Raw genomic sequence first — 17,138 nt, 5'->3', positions numbered from 1 at the left:
AAGAAATAAAAATGGAATCATATACCTACTCAGGGGAACCATGAACCATGATTAAATTTGACAGTCAATTTTGAGCTTGTATTTAAGACTGCTTCTTTATCCATGTTATTCTTTTGCCTGAGATATGCATTTTCCTTATCCGTAGGTATGTGGACCTCAGTTTAAACTGATCTGTAAGATGGCTTACTTTAAATGAGCTGTCAGGTCCTCCAAAAGGAATGCCATTATTTCCATTATTTCAGGCAATTTGAACCACCCTAACATACTTCAGATGTAGCAAAAAGTTTATTTAGCTGTTTTCATGTGCTAGGGCAATAGAATGTTTCTTATAATTGCTTCGTGACATACTTAGTTCACTTAATGATCTATGGGCTTCTCAGAGGTCACAGTGGTCAAAGAATCTGCCTGCCAGTGCAGGAGATGTGGGTTCGATCCCTGGATCAGGAAGATCCCCTGGAGTAAGAAATGGCAAGCCACGCCAGTATTCTTGCCTGGAAAATTCCATGGACAGAGGAGCGTGGCAGGCTACAGTCCTTGGGATTGTAAAGAGTCAGACACAACTGAGTAGGCATGCTATGATAATGGTCTATTGTGGGGTTCATTCTCTGTCTGTACGTGTAGATTGACTTCATTCTTCTTAACCCATTCTGTGTTGTACCCAGTAATATGGATATTCTATAGTTGATTTAACTGTCCCTCTAATGGCAGATATTTAATGAGTGTCCAGTTATTTTCCTTTTTAGCCACACCATGCAACTTGTGGGATCTTAGTTCCCTGAGAATGTTGTGGTTGGTCTTTTATTCCTAGCATAGTTTATGACCAGAAAGTAAATTATACACTTCTACAGTATTAGTGCAGGAAGAGACCTAGAATCTTGTCTGGCATCCTTGTTTTTTTTTTTAAATTGAGATATAATTCATACCATAAACTTTACCATTTTTAGTAAGTGTATAATTCAGTGCTTATTTTTAGTGTATTCTCTGTGGTGCAACCATTTCTACTGTCTAATTCCAGAACATTTCCATAATCCCCCAAAGAAACTCTGTTCCTATTAGCATTCAGCCCTAATTCCTCCCTCCCCCATCCCCTGGAAATCACTTTCTGTCTCTATTGATTTGCCTGTTTGAGACATTTCATATAAATGGTATCATACAATAGGTACCTTTTTATGGCTTGTTTCTTTTAGTTAACATAATGGTTTCAAGATTCATTCATGTTGTAGCATAAACAGTACCTCATTTCTTTTTGTGGCTAAATAATATTCCATTGTATGGATATTCCACATGTTATTCACTTGTCAGTTGATAAATGGATAATTTGGCTTGTTTTCCACTTTTTGGCTGTTACAAATAAGACTGCAGTGAGTATTTGTGCATAACTGGTGCATGAAACTGATGCACTCATTTATATGAATATGTACTTTCAATTCTCTTGAATATATAGCTAAGAGAGAAGCCACTGGGTCATAAGGGAATTCTGTGTTTAACTTTTTTGAGGAACTAGCAAACCGTTTTCCAAGGCAGCTTACAATTTTAAATCCCCACCAACAGTACATGAGGGTTCTAATTTCTCCATATGCACTCCAACATTTATTTTTCTTTTGTTTTTAAAATAACCATCTTGGGGGAGTTCTCTGGCAGTGCAGTGGTTAGGACTTGGCACTTTCACTGCCAGGGCCTGAGTTTGAACCCTGATCAGGGATCTAAGATCTTACAAGCTGAGTGGCACAGCCAAAAAATAATAATAATAATGATAATAATAAATAGCCATCTTAGTGGGTGTGAAGTAGTCTTTCATTATGGTTTTCATTTGCCTTTTCCTAGTGATTAATAATATTGAGCAGCTTTTCATGTGCTTACTGGCCATTTGTAATATCTTCTTTGGAGATGTGTCTCTTCATGCCTTTTGCCCATTTATTAATTGGGTTGTTTGTCTTTTTATTGTTAAATTCTAACAGTTCTTTATATATTCTGGCTACCAGATCTGTATCACATATATGATAACACAGGTATTTTCTCCCATTGTATGGGTTCTTTTTTCCTTTGACAGTGTCCTTTGACACATCACTTTTTAAAATTTTTTTGAAATCCTATTTACTTTTTTTTTGGTTCCTTGTACTTTTGGTGTCATATCTTAGAAACTTTTGCCAATTTTAAGGTCACACAGATTTACAGCTGTGTTTTCAACTAAGAGTTTTATGGTTTTATCCCTGACATTTATGTCTTTGATCCATTTTCAGTTAATTTTTCTGTGTATTATGAGATAGGGGTCCACCTTTATTCTTTTGTTGGTAGATATGCAGTTGTCTCAGCATCCTTTGTTAATAAAACTGTTCTTTCCCCATTGAATGTTCTTAGCACTCTTGTTGAAAATCAGTTAGCCACTGAGGTATGGGCTTACTCGTAGACTCTAACCTCTATTCCGTTGGTCAGTGTGTCTGTCTTTGCGCCAATGAGTGCTGTGTGCTGTCGCTTCAGTCATGTCCGACTCTCTGTGACCCTGTGGACTGTAGCCCGCCAGGCTCCTCTGTCCATGGGGATTCTCCAGGCAAGAATACTAGAGGGACTTGCCGTGCCCTCCTTCAGGGGATCTTCCCAACCCAGAGATCGAGCCCATGTCTTATGTCTCCTGCATCAGCAGGCGGGTTCTTTACCACTCATGCCACCTGGGAACCCATGTCCTGATTATTGTAGCTTTGTAATAAATTTTAAAATCTGGAAATATGAGTCCTTCAGCTTTGTCTACTTTCTCAAGATTGTTTTGACCATTTGGGGTCCCTTGCATTCCCATTTGAATTTTAGGGTCAGCTTGTTAGTTATGCAAGTTGGAATTTTAATAGGGATTGCACTGAATCTGTAGATCAATTTGGAAAGTGTTGCCATCTTAACAATATGAAACCTTCCAATCCATGATGTCTTTTCATTTACTTAGATCTTCTTTAACGTCTTTCAATAGTATGTTATTGTTTTCCACTTAAAAGTCTTAGACTTTTTTGGTTGAATTTATTCCTGAGTATTTTATTCTTTGTGATTCTATTGTACGTGGAATTGTTTTTCTAATTTCATTTTCAGATTGTTCATTGTTAATGTATAGAAATATGATTGATTTTTTAATATTGATCTTATATCTTCCAGTTTTGCTCAAGTCATTTACTAGCGCTAACAAGTTCTTCTGAATTCTTTCAGGTTTTCTCTGTATAAGGTTATGTCATCTGCATTCAGAGGTTGTTTACTTTCTTACTCTCTAATCTGAAAGCTTTTTCTTCTTTCCATGCCTGATTGCCCTGACTCAAACCTCTAGAATATTATTGAATAGAGTGGCAAAAGCATGCATTCTTTCCTTGTTCCTGATCTTAGAAAGCATCATCTTTGCTTACTGAAAATGGCAGTGGTAGTTTTTACATCAGTGCCTCCCCTTTATCAGGCAGTTGATGTTGCCGCCTCTTCCGAATCTGTTGACCGTTTGTATTGTGAAAGGGTATTGAGATTGTCAGATGCTTTTCCTGCTCCCTTGATTTTACAGATGAAGTGGCAGGTCCATCTCCTTTCCTTACATGTATTGGCTGCATGTGTTAGCCATCTCCCAGACTTTCCATCCTGACTGTGCCCAGCTGGCAATTCCCACTGTGCAGGTGGCACTGTGGTTTAAGTGCAGCTCGTAGTCAGCATCCTGGGAAGTCACCTTCCTAGCTTTCCTCCTTACCCTCTGTCCTGGCAGTGCCGGCCTTGTGAAGACTGAGGACCAAGACCTTCCTGGTCATTTTCCTCGGAGATAACAAGGAGTATTGTCTGCTTTCTGTAACAATGTTGTTGCCAGTTGTCCCCCGGCTCCTGGTGCACATGCATGAAAAGACAGCTGCTCTCGTAACCGCCCTGACCCCATTGTGTACATACAGATCCTTCTTTATGGGCCTGGTACAGGCATACAAAGAGCTGTCCATGCCAGCAGATGGCTCCCAATGCCTCCAGCCCTGCCCCGCCTACCCACTCCCTCGCTGCCCCAGGACCTGTCCAACCAGTCTGCCTGCCTCAAGCCTATTGCTTCCTTGGGAATGCATGCCCTTGGCCTCTCCAGAACTGACCCATGGTCATCCCAGGTACAGCTGCTCCCATGTGGGCTGCTTGTGAAGTTGACCTCCTGTTAGTAGCTGCAGAGGTGGTGCAGTGATAAAGAATCTGCCTGCCTATGCAGGAGACGCAAGAGATATGGGTTCGATCCCTGGGTTGGGGAGATTCCCTGGAGGAGGAAATAGCAATCTGCTCCAGTATTCTTGCCTGGAAATTTTCCATAGACATAGGAGCCTGGCAGGCTATAGTACATGGGGTTGCAAAGAGTCGAACACGACTTTTTGAGCATGCACACACATAGAGTGAATGAGAGCTTCCCAGGTGGCTCAGTGGTAAAAAATCTGCCTGCCAGTGCAGGAGACACAGGAGAAGCGGGTTAGATCTCCAGGTCAGGAGGATCCCTTGGAGAAGGAAAGAACAACCCACCCCAGTATTCTTGACTAGGAAATCCCATGGACAGAGGAGACTGGCAGGCTACAGTCCATGGGGTTGTAAAAGAGTCGTACACGACTTAGCGACTCAGCAGCAACAGATTGAGTGGATGGCCATACTGATTTAAGCAGGAGAAGGACTCCCCAGCCTTTCAAGTAGCCATAATTAATTCCAGTCAAATAAATCAATTTCTGGGATCAGCTCTGTAACAGTGAATCATGTGGAAGCCAAGCTATCACCTCACCAGTGTGCCCTGTGATGGGCCTCACACAGAGACTCCGTCCTGCGTGCTTCCTGCTCACGTTGCCTTAATGACTGCTTCTAAAGTGCCAAGTCTTCTTGTCAGTGTCACTTGGGAGGCTTATTCTCTGCATCATTGATTTAGCCTCGAAGTCCAGGCCAGGAATGTGTTGGGTTGACCAAAAAGTTCATTTGGGTTTCTCCGTAACATTCTATGGGAAAACCCAAAAGAACTTTTTGGCCAGGTCAGTGTGTGGAACAAGGGATCCTGCTAAAAGTGAAATCTGAGCATGTCACTCCTGTGATCAAAACCTTCCAAATACTTCACACTTGAATGAAAAGCCTCCTGCCCAAAATGAATGATCTGACCTCCTCAGGGCTCCCGTCTCTGTTGTGGTAAGGCCCTGCTTGTCTTATTCAAAATCCCAGGTATTCTCTCTTCCCCCTGCTCTACCCTAGCTATTCCTTCCCCGCTTTATTTTCCTCCAAAGTGTGGATCCACTTGGGACTGGAGGCTCCACTGAGGGCGGCGACTGTTTTATTCACCACTCCCCCCAGTGCCTGGTTCATAGTAAGCACTCGATATATAATTGCTTAATGAATGAACGGATCGTAACTGTATTCTATGCATGCGCAAGCTAAGGCCGAGAGCATAACTGTTTGCCCCACAACTCACAACCTGTATGATGGAGTGGACATTGGGACACCCCCTGCGTCTCAAAGCTTCACTGCAGTTCGCTTTTCAGTCAGATACTTGGGCCTCCTCTGTGAAGCTCTTTCGAGGGAAAGCTCTGAGTTCTTAGTCTTCACATCCTTTCCTCCTTGGCGCCAGAAAGTCAACGCTATTCTACAGGAGGATGTTACTGATTGTATGTGATAATTGTCACGTGCTTTGACGTGGCCTGAAAATGGGAGGAGGATGCTTCTGACAAGCGTTCCTGGACCTTTGCCCCAGTGCTGGGGCTGACATGTCAGCGCTGCCTCAGCCTCCCTCAATCCTGCTGTCCTTGTTTCTTTTTTTTTTTTTTAAACCACATACAAATTTAAATCTTTCTGTGCTATGAGCCCACAGCAATTTATTTTCCTTTTCTTCCCTTGGTCTATTCAGGAATTTAATTTTCAGGTCAGGGGGTGATGCTCTCTAAGATGAAGTGAGGTTCTTAGTGGTGTGTGTTTGTTTCTAATCCTGTTGTTGTTCACTTGCTCAGTCATGTCTGACTCTTTGTGACCCCTGGACTGCAACACGCCAGGCTTCCCTGTCCTTCACTATCTCCCAGAGTTTGTTCAAACTCATGTCCATTGAGTCAGTGATGCTATCCAACCATCTCATCTTCTGTCACCCTCTTCTCTTGCCCTCAATCTTTCCTTGCATCAGGGTCGTTTCCGATGAGTTGGCTCTTCGTATCAGGTAGACAAAGTTTTGGAGCTTCAGCATCAAGTCCTTCCAGTGAATTCAGGGTTGATTTTCTTTAGGACTGACTGGTTTGATCTCCTTGCTGTCCAAGGGATTCTCAAGAGTCTTCTTCAGCACCATAGTTTGAAAGCATCAGTTCTTCAGTGCTCAGCCTTCTTTATGGTCCAGCTCTCACATGCTGTACATTATACATAAGTCACATAAGCAGAAAAGTAAAAACTGAGATCAGCTTGTCCCACAGACAAGAAACTGTCCCTTTGTTGGTAGTGGTGGTGGTGGTGTTTGGTTGGTTTGTTTTTTCTGCTTCACCTACAGCTCATCAGAATGGAGTTGTCTGCCTTTCAGGATTAAGAAAGACAAGCGGACCTAAAAGGAAACATCTCAGCTTTTCTTCCTGCCATCAGCTTTGTCTTCTTTTTCTTTCCAGGTCGTGTCCACATTGCTCATCAACATAATCCCGGAGGACCATATCCCCTTGAACTTGTCAGGAAAGGCGAAGATCGGCGGAAAGGCCTGGGTGAAGGAGCCTCCTCGGCTCGTTCCCGGCTTTAACCCCGACTCCATGTGTGAGTCCCAGGTATGGCTGCCCAGCTGTGTACATTGGAGACTTCTAGTCCCAGGTTTAGGCGGCTTGACTTAAAACCAAGACAGAAAAGTGGAGGCACATGTATAGACAGAGGAGTCATGCCTCGAAGGAAGAAGTTGTACCGAGCTGTGTAGAGTCAACCACTAGTATTCCTTTTTTAATTTATTTTTTTTTTCTTTATTTATTTGGCTGTAGGCTCTACTAGATCTTAGTTTTGGCACATGGGATCTTCAATTGCAGCATGTGAACTCTTAGTTGTGGCATCTGGGATCTAGTTCCCTGACCTAGGGATTGAACCTGAGATCCCTGCATTGGGAGCTCAGACTCTTAGCCACCAGACCACAGGGGAAGTCCCCAACCATTAGCGCTTGACTCTTATGTAAAGCTTATAGCCAGCTTGGGAAGGCTCTTCCAGCAGAAGGCCTCAAACTTGACTCTGCAAAGCTTGGACATGCAGACCCTGAGACCCGTGATTGGCTGGCTGTCATCACCTTGTGCTGAGGTTTCACACCTCCCAGCTCCATGCCTAGGAACCAGGCCTTGGCAGCATCTCCAGGACAGCCAAACCCCAGGGACACAGCGCTGTTGCAGGAGAGTGAGACTGTGACCCCACACTGAAGATTTCCAGGGCCTCATATGCTCTCGGTGGGGAAGTATCCCCAGGGCCCCCGCTCACAAGGGCTTTGTCACAGGGTCTAACACACATGCCATTCATAATAGAACCCAAGCTGCCCGTTTTCTTTCCCTTCGTAGATCATACACTTAATGTGTACAGCACTCTTCTTTAAATTAGAAATCCTTTAAACTAGAAATTTAAATTGAGTTTTAAATTTAAATTTAAACTAGAAATCCTTCTTTAAATTAGCTTCTGATGCTTGAAACAAGCTTTAGGGAAGTACAAATTCAAGCCTTAAAGGATATTAGAAAGGTTATCTTTTTCTTACTCCCAAGGTTCCAGGGAGGAAGTACCTAGGCCAAGGTCACAGTTATGAAGTTTAGACTCAAAATGTACTCCTTTTCAGTCACAAAGTTTTTGTCAAGGATACGTGACCCCAAGTCAGAACGGATGGGTGATGGGAGTGGGGCCATGTAGGAACACACTGAACTGTCTATAGTTGGGGGGGGGGGGTAGTCCCCGAAAAAGAATTTTTTTTAATGTTCTTTTTTTTATGCTATTTATTTTATTTTTGGCTGTGCTGGGTCTTCGTTGCTACGTGGGCTTTTTTTCTCTAGTTGCGGAGAGCCTGGAGGCTACTCCCTAGTTGTGGTGCACAGGCTTCTCACTGCAGTGGCTCCTCTGGTTGGGCAGCACAGGCCTCAGCAGTTGTGGCTCCTGGGCTTTAGAGTACAGGCTCAGGTGGTTGTGGCTCACAGACTTAGTTGCTCCAAGGCATGTGGGATATTCCCATATCAGGGATTGAACCCATGTCTCCTGCATTGGCGGATGAATTCTTTACCACTGAGCCACCAGGGAAGCCCTGAATGTTGTTCTCTATGTGCTCACCTGCTTTATCCGCTTCTTTGCATCAGGGATTTGAGGCAGGTGAGGGTTATAAGGTCAGTAAGACACGGAGTGAGGGAGGGGCTGGGTGCTCCCCCCCAGCGCCAGTGGCCATCCGTCCGCAGGTGATCATCAGAGCAGGGGAGCTGCTCTGCGGGGTGCTGGACAAGGCGCACTACGGGAGCTCCGCCTACGGCCTGGTCCACTGCTGCTACGAGATCTACGGTGGGGAGACCAGCGGCAGGGTTCTCACCTGCCTGGCCCGCCTCTTCACCGCCTACCTGCAGCTCTACAGAGGCTTCACCTTGGGTGAGTCAGCCAGGTGGCTCTGGGGCCCCACCCCGCTCAGTCCGCTTCCCCAGCCAGCACACCTGCCAGATTGTCTCTCCTGGTTCCAGGGGAACAGCCGGGCTCCCTTCGTGAGGGCATCTTCACGGGGCCACCAGTGACACTGCACAGCCTTGCTGCTTCTCCATGCTTCCGCAACCCCCCACACACACCCATACACCCCAGTCTCTTCCTCTCTTCATAGAGCACAGAGTGACACCCCTTCCCCCATCTACATTTCCATTCTGTCCCTTTCTCAACGCCTTTCTTTATGGTCTCCAGTCTCCTAGACTGATTTTTCTTCACACTCATACCTCCATTCTCTCCTGCAAGTGCCCTTCCAGAATCTTCCGGGCACTCTGCGCTCCACCTGGAGTCTTCCTGTTGTCAGAACAGCCCACATCTCCCAACACAGCGGGTTCTGTTGGAAGTACCACGTTGAGGCAGACCTGTCAAGTGATCCTAAGACAGAAGGAGGAACTCTCTCCCTGGAAATGACAGCCCACTGTTTTAGGAAGTTGACTTTGATAAAGAAAATAAGGGGGCTGATATTTTCCATGCCGTGAGCTCATTCAGAGCGGTGTGTCTCTCGGTGTGCACAGCGGAGTCCAAGCCCTTCTGCAGTTTCCCATGCATGAGGAATGGGTGTCAGGCCTTGCACTGAGCAGGACCCCCAACAAGTGTGGGAATCATCCAACTGATGAGACTGAGTTCATGGACTGGCTCAGGTGCACAGGGAGCCAGTGGGTCAGCTAGAATTTGCTCATTGACCTGAAGCAAGGCCATCATAATTATAAAACTTATATAGTGGAAAAGTCAAAATAAACACAGACATGAAAATAATTAAAAAGCACCCAGCATTCAACTGCCAGAGATAACACCAATATTGACTTGGTACATGTCTTTCTAGACTTTCTAAGTACAAACACTTTCAGAAAAAAAGGGTTTCCTACAGTAATACCTAGTGTTTTGTAATCTGCTTCCTTCTACCATTTACAGATATGTTTTATAAATGTCCTTCTTTGAGCAGATATAAACTGACTTCCTCAGGTCCGTGGCTATAAACTGTCCTGCTTTTGTAGATGTACCATGGTTTATTTTACCAGTTCCTGTTATTAGACATTTTAAGCTCTTTCCTGGTTCTCACAGTATTTTCTGGTGAGCTTCCTTGAACAAATATCTTTAAAAATGGAAAGTAGATGGACTTCCCTGGTGGCACAGTGGATAAGAATCCACCTGCCATTGCAGGAGACACGGGTTCGATCCCTGGTCCAGGAAGATCCCACAGGCCGCAGAGCAGGTAAGCCTGTGTGCCGCAACTACTGAAGCCTGCACACGTAAAGCCTGTGCTGCACAGGAGAGAAGCCATCACAATGAGAAGTCCACGCACGGCAACAAAGAGAACCCCCGCTTGCCACAACTAGAGAAAGCCTGAGCAAAGCAATGAAGACCAAGAGCAGCCAAAAGTAAATAAATTAAAAAAAAAAAAGTAGATGAAGAATCCACACCCAGACCATGATGGGGACTGAACCTAACAAGCAGCTATGCTCAGCACGTGATCCAAGGAGAAACTGGCCAAAGTGCAAAGACTGTCAAGCTTGGAGGGAAGTCCAGGCTAATGGAAGTGCCTTCAGCCCTTGCAGCCAGAGGTCACTGAAGGGAGAGCAAGATGGCCTGGAGCTGACCCTGTGGAAGGGCCCATTGTTATGGTGTGGCTTGCTCACAGAGCAACAGATTCTTTCTCCTCCTTAAGTTCTTTAGAGGCACTCAGGCTTCCAGAACATTGCATGTGGGAGTCCCAGACAGCTTAGCCCAGCTTTGCAATACGGCAGCCTTGAATTCCCTTCCCCCTGAAACCTTGACTGAGGGACTGTTGAGGTCAGTAGCTCTCAAATGTAGACAGAAAGTAGTTCATTGAAAAATGAAGTGGGATGACTTCTTGCCTAAGATGGGGAACTCCTTAGCCCTTTGAAGCCAGAGGGACAGGCGTCACTGAAGTGGCCCAGGCACTCTTCCTTCCAGAGCAACAGAGAGGACCCTGCAGTGGTTGTCCCTGTCAGCCAGGCTTGGATGTGTCTGTGTGTGCTTGCCCACGGATTCTCACAGCTATATAGTGTGGTCCCTGCTGACATGTGATTTCTGGAAGTCAAAACTGGGATGTCTGCTTCCTCCCTCTTCTGTTTTCCTCAACCCCAGTTTTTCACCCAGAATGTCATCTTCACCTCTGTCCAATTCATCCAACGTGTTGTTTTGAATGGAGGACCTGTAGCTGGTGGCCAAGTATGGGACTTGGGCCTGGGTCGGCTTTCTACCTCCGTACCCGTGGGCTCAAGTTTGAGCCTTAGCTTTGTCATTTGTAAGATGATAAGCACTTAAGAGATGGTAGCAGTCTCTTTGAGGTGATGGGAATGTCACCATCATTATTCAGGTGCTCCCTGGGTGCCTGTCACCATGCCCCATGCCTTGACCTCACCAAGTTCATAACCTGGTGAGAAGTCAGGCCCGGTTGCACCCAAACTGGTCTGTTTTACTTCACAGGAGTAGAAGACATTTTGGTCAAGCCAAAGGCGGATGTCAGGAGACATGGGATCATTGAAGAGTCAACCCACTGTGGGCCCCGGGTAAGAAGGGCCTGGGGGATACCACTTGCTGCAGAGTCGGTCGGGCTCCAGCAGGATGGAGCCCACACCTTCCTCCCTTGCCTGCAGCCTCCAATGTTTCCTCTTTTAATCCTAGGCTGTCAGGGCTGCGTTAAACCTGCCAGAGGCAGCGTCATGTGATGAGGTCCGAGGGAAGTGGCAGGATGCCCATCTGGGTAAAGACCAGAGGGATTTTAACATGATTGACCTGAAGTTCAAGGAGGAAGTGAACCATTACAGCAATGAAATTAACAAGGTTAGTCCAGTGGCATGTGCATCTGCCACCACCATTTTGAATGCTGTTTTGTTTTTTGTTTTTTCTAATTACATTTTGAGTCTCACTCTGGGCCTCTTGAAGCAATTTGACTGTTGAACAGCTGACTAGGTGAGACTCGAGATGGGGCAAGTAGAATTGATCACTTTGAAAAGCCAAGGGATTTGTACCCTCGGTGAGGGTCTGGAGAGGTCTTCCTTTGATTAATGCTGAGCATGAAGGCATTGCATTATTCTTTCTTTCTTTTACTTATTTATTTTTTGCCACGCTATCTGGCTTGTGGGATCTTAGTTCCCCAAACAGGGATTGAACCCAGGTCCTCGGCAATGAAAGCGCCTTGTCCGAAGCACTGGACCGCCAGGGAATTCTGCACTAGTTGTTGTTTTAAATGTTTGTATTTTAGGGTAATGGCCTTAAAGGGGACTGAAGAAAGTCTTTTCCAGGGGCCTCTGCAGGGTGGAGGGGCACGGTAAAGGATCAGCACCTCCAGTGCTGCGTGTGTAGGAGAGCTGGGGTGAAGGCCCGTGTTTGAATCCTGGCTCTTCCATGGACTTGCTCTGAGATCTCCGGCCTTGTGTGATGTGAGTGGTCTGAGCAAAGTGTCCTCCCCTGGGGCAGGGATGGGAGGAGCACCTGCCTCACTGATTTGCTGGCAGGATTCAGGAACTCATCTGCACAGTGTCCTGGGTGAGGTCTGACCTTCCCGCCAGTCCTCCAAAGCCCCACAGCTGAGAAAGGAGAGGGAGCCCCATTCTTGCCCCAGAGCTGGGGCTCCGAGTCCTGCGGCTTGAAGGAGCCCGCCTGGCCCTCACCCCGGCCTCCTGGGCCTTGACACCCAACCCGAGGAGGAAGAGGGAGGACCAAGCCCAGCAGAAGTCAGTGTTTGCTGACTCAATTCTGACTGGCTGTCAGCAGACCTTGTTGGTACAGTTCCGTCCTTGCGAGGCGAGGTTCCTTCCAGCCTTCCAGCATTGCTCGAGAACGGGGAGGCTCAGCTTCCGGGGCTCACTGGGGATACTGCACGTGGGGCGTCATCTCAAGCGTCTCAGGATTACTGTGCGTCTTTTCCTCTGTCTCTTCACATCCACTTTGTCTCTCCTGTGTGAGGGTGGGTGTCTGCATCCCAAGGCAGAGGCTTAGATAAACTCAGAGCCACCCCCCACCTCTCCACAGCATCTCCCCAGTCCACCTGGGGGCTTTGGCTACTCTTCTGCCCCAGGAACTGAAGTGAAGCACCTGTTTGGCACTTGGGCAGCATGTTGGCAGATAGGAGTATGACATGGGCACTGGTCATCATGGCTGCTTGTCTAGGGCCAGGCCATGCTCTGATGGGTAAGTTCCCAAGGGCACCACCTTAGGTTTTATTTTTAACCAGCTGCATTTCAGCATCATGAACTAAAGATGGTTGCCCCTCTGCATCTGCCTTCCAGCTTCCCGGCGGAAGTGTTGAAAGCATGGCACCCGGAGCCACTCTTTAGACCTCTTTGCAGGGCTTCCAGCCAAAAGATTAATGCCGACAAGACTTCTCCTTAACCTCAAATGGAATCTGGCACTGCTCTCCAGATTCATAGTCTTAAGTGGGCTCCCGCATTTACCTTCTAAACCTGAGATTCCCAAGGAGGAGTCGCTGACTGATGTGTGTGTTCCATCCGCAGGCATGCATGCCCTTCGGCCTGCACAGACAGTTCCCAGAGAATAATCTGCAGATGATGGTGCAGTCTGGAGCCAAAGGTTCGACAGTGAACACCATGCAGGTGTGAGCAAAGGCGGGCTGGCTGCTTGGCAGAAGACTGGGGTGGTTGTAGGGGGCACTTTTCAGATTTGTTTCTGTTTTTGAAAGAATCCATGTTCTATGTAAAGCGTGGCAAGTACTGTGCAATACAAAAATATATGTAGAAATCAGTACAGGAGCTACCACTGTTAACATGCCAGTGTTGCAGACACATAGAGATGAGTATCCAGATGGTGTATCGTGTGTGTACATGTTAAGTCGCTTCAGTCGTGTCCGACTCTTCGCGACCCCATGGACTGTAACCCACCAGGCTTCTCTGTCCATGGGATTCTCCAGGCAAGAATACTGGAGTGGGTTGCCATTTCCTTCTCCATAGTGTATCATATAGATGCCTATTATAAATTTAGATACTGTATGGTTATATATTTTCATGTTGCAGTGGTATCACAATGATTTCACAAATCTTAGCAACTTTTTTTTAAATTTGATGATCTTGAGAGTGTCTAAGGACCATCTCATTGTTTGGTGAGTACAGAACAGTAGGAATGGGCTTTCAAGGCTCGAGGCCATCAGGAAGCCCTTTTGACTAAGTAAAATCCAGACACACTGCCCCCAAGAGCATCACTAGGCAGTTTCATTCTCTTTTGACCTGAGAATGTTCAGGATCACAATAAACTATTTTCTGCTCATCTCAGTTTCCCCGTTAGGGAGGGTCCCTTTCAGGTATAACACGAGATTATTCTGAAACATGGCTGCTTTTGCAAAGCACTGTCTATTTCAACTGACCCCAAATATGAAAATTCTAATCAGTCAGTGAAAGGAAGATACAGTTATTTTCCTGAAACATCAGCTTTCCTGGTTCATTAAGAAATGTAGGTTGACCTTCAGGAACTCCATTTCCATGCAGTTTTTCTTCAAGAGCAGGCGCTCCATCCCCTGCTGGGACAGAGCATCATTTAAGGCGTGTGTGGGTCTTCAGTTCCATCTGGGTTTCCTTTCTCTCAGATCTCGTGCCTGCTGGGCCAGATCGAATTGGAAGGCCGGAGACCCCCGCTCATGGCATCTGGCAAGTCGTTGCCCTGCTTCGAGCCTTATGAATTCACCCCCAGGGCTGGTGGCTTCGTCACTGGCAGGTTCCTCACTGGCATCAAGCCTCCGGTATGTATTTTTTGGTTTTTCCTTTTGGCTTCCTCATTTTTATGCTCAGGAGTAGGAAGCCTATGACCTTCACCAATAGCTTTAAGCAAAGATAGTCAAGGAATAAATGCCACCACATCCTTGCTTACCCTCTAGATGGCAGGGGCCCCTGAGGACCGTAGAGCCACATCATGTTCACCTTCATAATGCCAGAGCCCAACGCGGTACCTGGCACATCGTGGGAGCTCGGGCAGGATTGCTGATGAGTGGGAAGGTGAATAAGATCAGTCCCAGCTCGACGTCTTCCTGCCTCGTGCCTTCTCTCAGCCGGTTCTTCCCTGCCTCTGAGGGCAGGTGGGGACAGGGGAGCCTTTCCCAGAGTGCTCTCCGTTGCCAAAAGGAGCATTGCAGAGATTTAGTTTACAAAGCTCCCCTAAGAGAGCCTCATGGCTCTTCCTTGACCATGGGGAAACTGACCAGTTGTAGTAAATGCCTAGTTTTCCCTCCATCAACGATAGAACTCTCCCCTAAGAGAAAGGTTTTCTCCTCACACTTTGAGAAATGGTTTTTCGATTAGTGCTTTCTGTTCCCTAGTCCAGTGCATCTCTGCAAAGACACCTCTTGTGGTCAGACAACTAAGTCTAGGTTGTGAAGAGGACTGACCTTTTGTGTCAAGGCCATCGGCTACTCCCAGGGCTTATCTCTTGGTCTCACACAGACTCTCAGGTGGTTGTCCATGGCCTCTGGCAAAGGGTGGTGGAGAGCTGATGTAGACCAGAGAGTCCTAAACTCTGGCTGCGACCCCTAAGTGAATCATGAAACCGTGGTAAAAGATAGCAACTGGCTTTATGTGATGAAATAGAGTAGGGTGATAAAGAAGGCATCCGAGTGAGGGCTGGGGTTGTTTCATAAAGTTTCATAGTCTTAGCTTGAATCATGTATCCTTATCCACACATGTGTGTGGATATATGTACATGTTTGCCGATCATTGTTATAAATGCATGTCTCATTGTGGAAGTTTGGAAAACACTACGTGATGAGGCAAAAGTGCTATTTCTGTTTGAAAAATAGAGGGTGACTCTGAGGATGGACTCTTGAGAATGAGAACTGGCCCTTCTCCTCTACTTGTCCCTCTGCTCTCGGGCAGGATAAGACAGAGGTCACCGCACGGGAGGGCAGATGCCTCTGGCGTCATCAGAGCCGTCAGAGCTGCTGGGGACATTGGCCTGAGCCGCCCTCCAGGAAGCAGGCTGTCCTCACTGTGCCACCCCTGGACCTTCCCGCTTCTCCCACAGGAGTTCTTCTTCCACTGCATGGCCGGGCGAGAGGGTCTGGTGGACACTGCTGTGAAGACCAGCCGTTCCGGCTACCTCCAGAGGTAAAAAGCACCTGCTCTGCCACCTTTAGGTGGCTCAGCGTCCCAGGTCCATTCAGCCTCTGTCACTTTTTCACATTTTCATTGCCAATTCGCTTAAGCTCCCTTTGGGGAAAAAAAAAAAAAACTTCTGAAAAGTAATCCATGGGTGTCCTGAGACAGAAAATAGCCAGTATTCTTCTCCTTCTAGAGGATTGGTCAGAGGTTTATACGAAGGGCCTAGGCGTCAGCAGGCATGCCCTTTCCCGGAGAGTGACTGGGCAGGCAACCAGGGCTGGAGATGGGAGCAAGGGTTGCGCAGGGGCACGGGAGCCAGCCTGTCCTGGGGCTTGCTTGGCTGCAGAACAGCAGTCCCCTTTTCTGCCTCTGCCTTCCACCTGCCCCATCAAAGGCTGCTCCAGGAGGTGGGAAGTCCCAGTAGGCACTGAGCGAAGGATCTCTGTACAGGTGCATCATCAAACACCTGGAGGGGCTGGTGGTCCAGTACGACCTGACAGTCCGCGACAGCGACGGCAGCGTGGTGCAGTTCCTGTACGGGGAGGACGGCCTGGACATCCCCAAGACACAGTTCCTGCAGCCTAAGCAGTTCCCCTTCCTCGCCAGCAACTATGAGGTAGTGTGCCACCTTCCGGAGCCGGGGAGTGGCAGGGTAGGGCCTGTGTGGTGGACCTCCCACCCTGAGCTTTGCCACCCAATCAGAGTGACCGCTGAAAACTAGAGTAGGGAGAATTTAAAAGCACCAAGCAGTGAACGCCCTGGAACACCTGACTTGGCAGATGCTTCGAACAACTGCACTGTTGGGGGCATTTATGGTCCGAGTGCACTGTGGCTGTCTGCCTGCCTCCTCACTGCTGCCTGGATACACAGGGGCCCCTCTGCCCATTTTACAGCCAAGACAACTGAGTATCAGAGTTTAAGTGACGAACTGGTGAGGAGCAGGACTTGTTTCTGCACCCAGGCCCTCTGACTCACAAGCCCATCGTTTTCATTCCACGCCTTATTGGCCCGAGAGGGATCGTCAGCATTGGCTGAGCAGTCCCCCAGGTTTTGCAGTTTGGGAAACTGAAACTGACATGGCCTGTTCAAGGTCATGAGCAGGTGGTCAGATTGAAAGTTAAGGGCCGGCTCCTTTCACCCTGGTGCCTGTCCCCTCCTCCTTTCTTCCCAGAAATACCCGTGTTCTGGAAGGACTCTGAGTGTCAGGGTTTCTGCCCCGTGCCCTCAGCTCCTGAGACTGCCAGCTCCCGACTCTGGTTGGCATAGAGTGAGGCCCTGGTTGGCAGCGGGTGCTCAGCCCCCCAAGGGGCATCGTGAGGGCTCCACACGGGCCACCTCCTATGAAGTTGTGTGAGTTGTGTGACATGGCTTTTGTGTTACACCCTCACCTCTTCATTCTTGCTTGTGTGATCTGTT

General features: G+C 47.4%; 1 protein-coding gene across 1 annotated transcript in view; it reads left to right on the top strand.

Moving 5' to 3' along the window:
* POLR1A (RNA polymerase I subunit A) overlaps positions 1-17,138 on the top strand; it is an 84,234-nt gene that overhangs the window by 49,489 nt on the left and 17,607 nt on the right. The window contains exons 15-22 of the mRNA XM_061155270.1: positions 6,582-6,731; positions 8,367-8,550; positions 11,107-11,189; positions 11,305-11,463; positions 13,137-13,235; positions 14,219-14,371; positions 15,646-15,728; positions 16,173-16,338. Coding sequence (XP_061011253.1) covers positions 6,582-6,731; positions 8,367-8,550; positions 11,107-11,189; positions 11,305-11,463; positions 13,137-13,235; positions 14,219-14,371; positions 15,646-15,728; positions 16,173-16,338 — 1,077 coding nt within the window. The remainder of the gene's footprint in view (positions 1-6,581; positions 6,732-8,366; positions 8,551-11,106; positions 11,190-11,304; positions 11,464-13,136; positions 13,236-14,218; positions 14,372-15,645; positions 15,729-16,172; positions 16,339-17,138) is intronic.

This window comes from Dama dama, chromosome 11 (assembly GCF_033118175.1).
Source record: "Dama dama isolate Ldn47 chromosome 11, ASM3311817v1, whole genome shotgun sequence".
NCBI classification, from domain to species: domain Eukaryota; kingdom Metazoa; phylum Chordata; class Mammalia; order Artiodactyla; family Cervidae; genus Dama; species Dama dama.
Note: the sequence above shows the minus strand (reverse complement) of the source record. Positions and strands in the feature narration are given on the sequence as shown.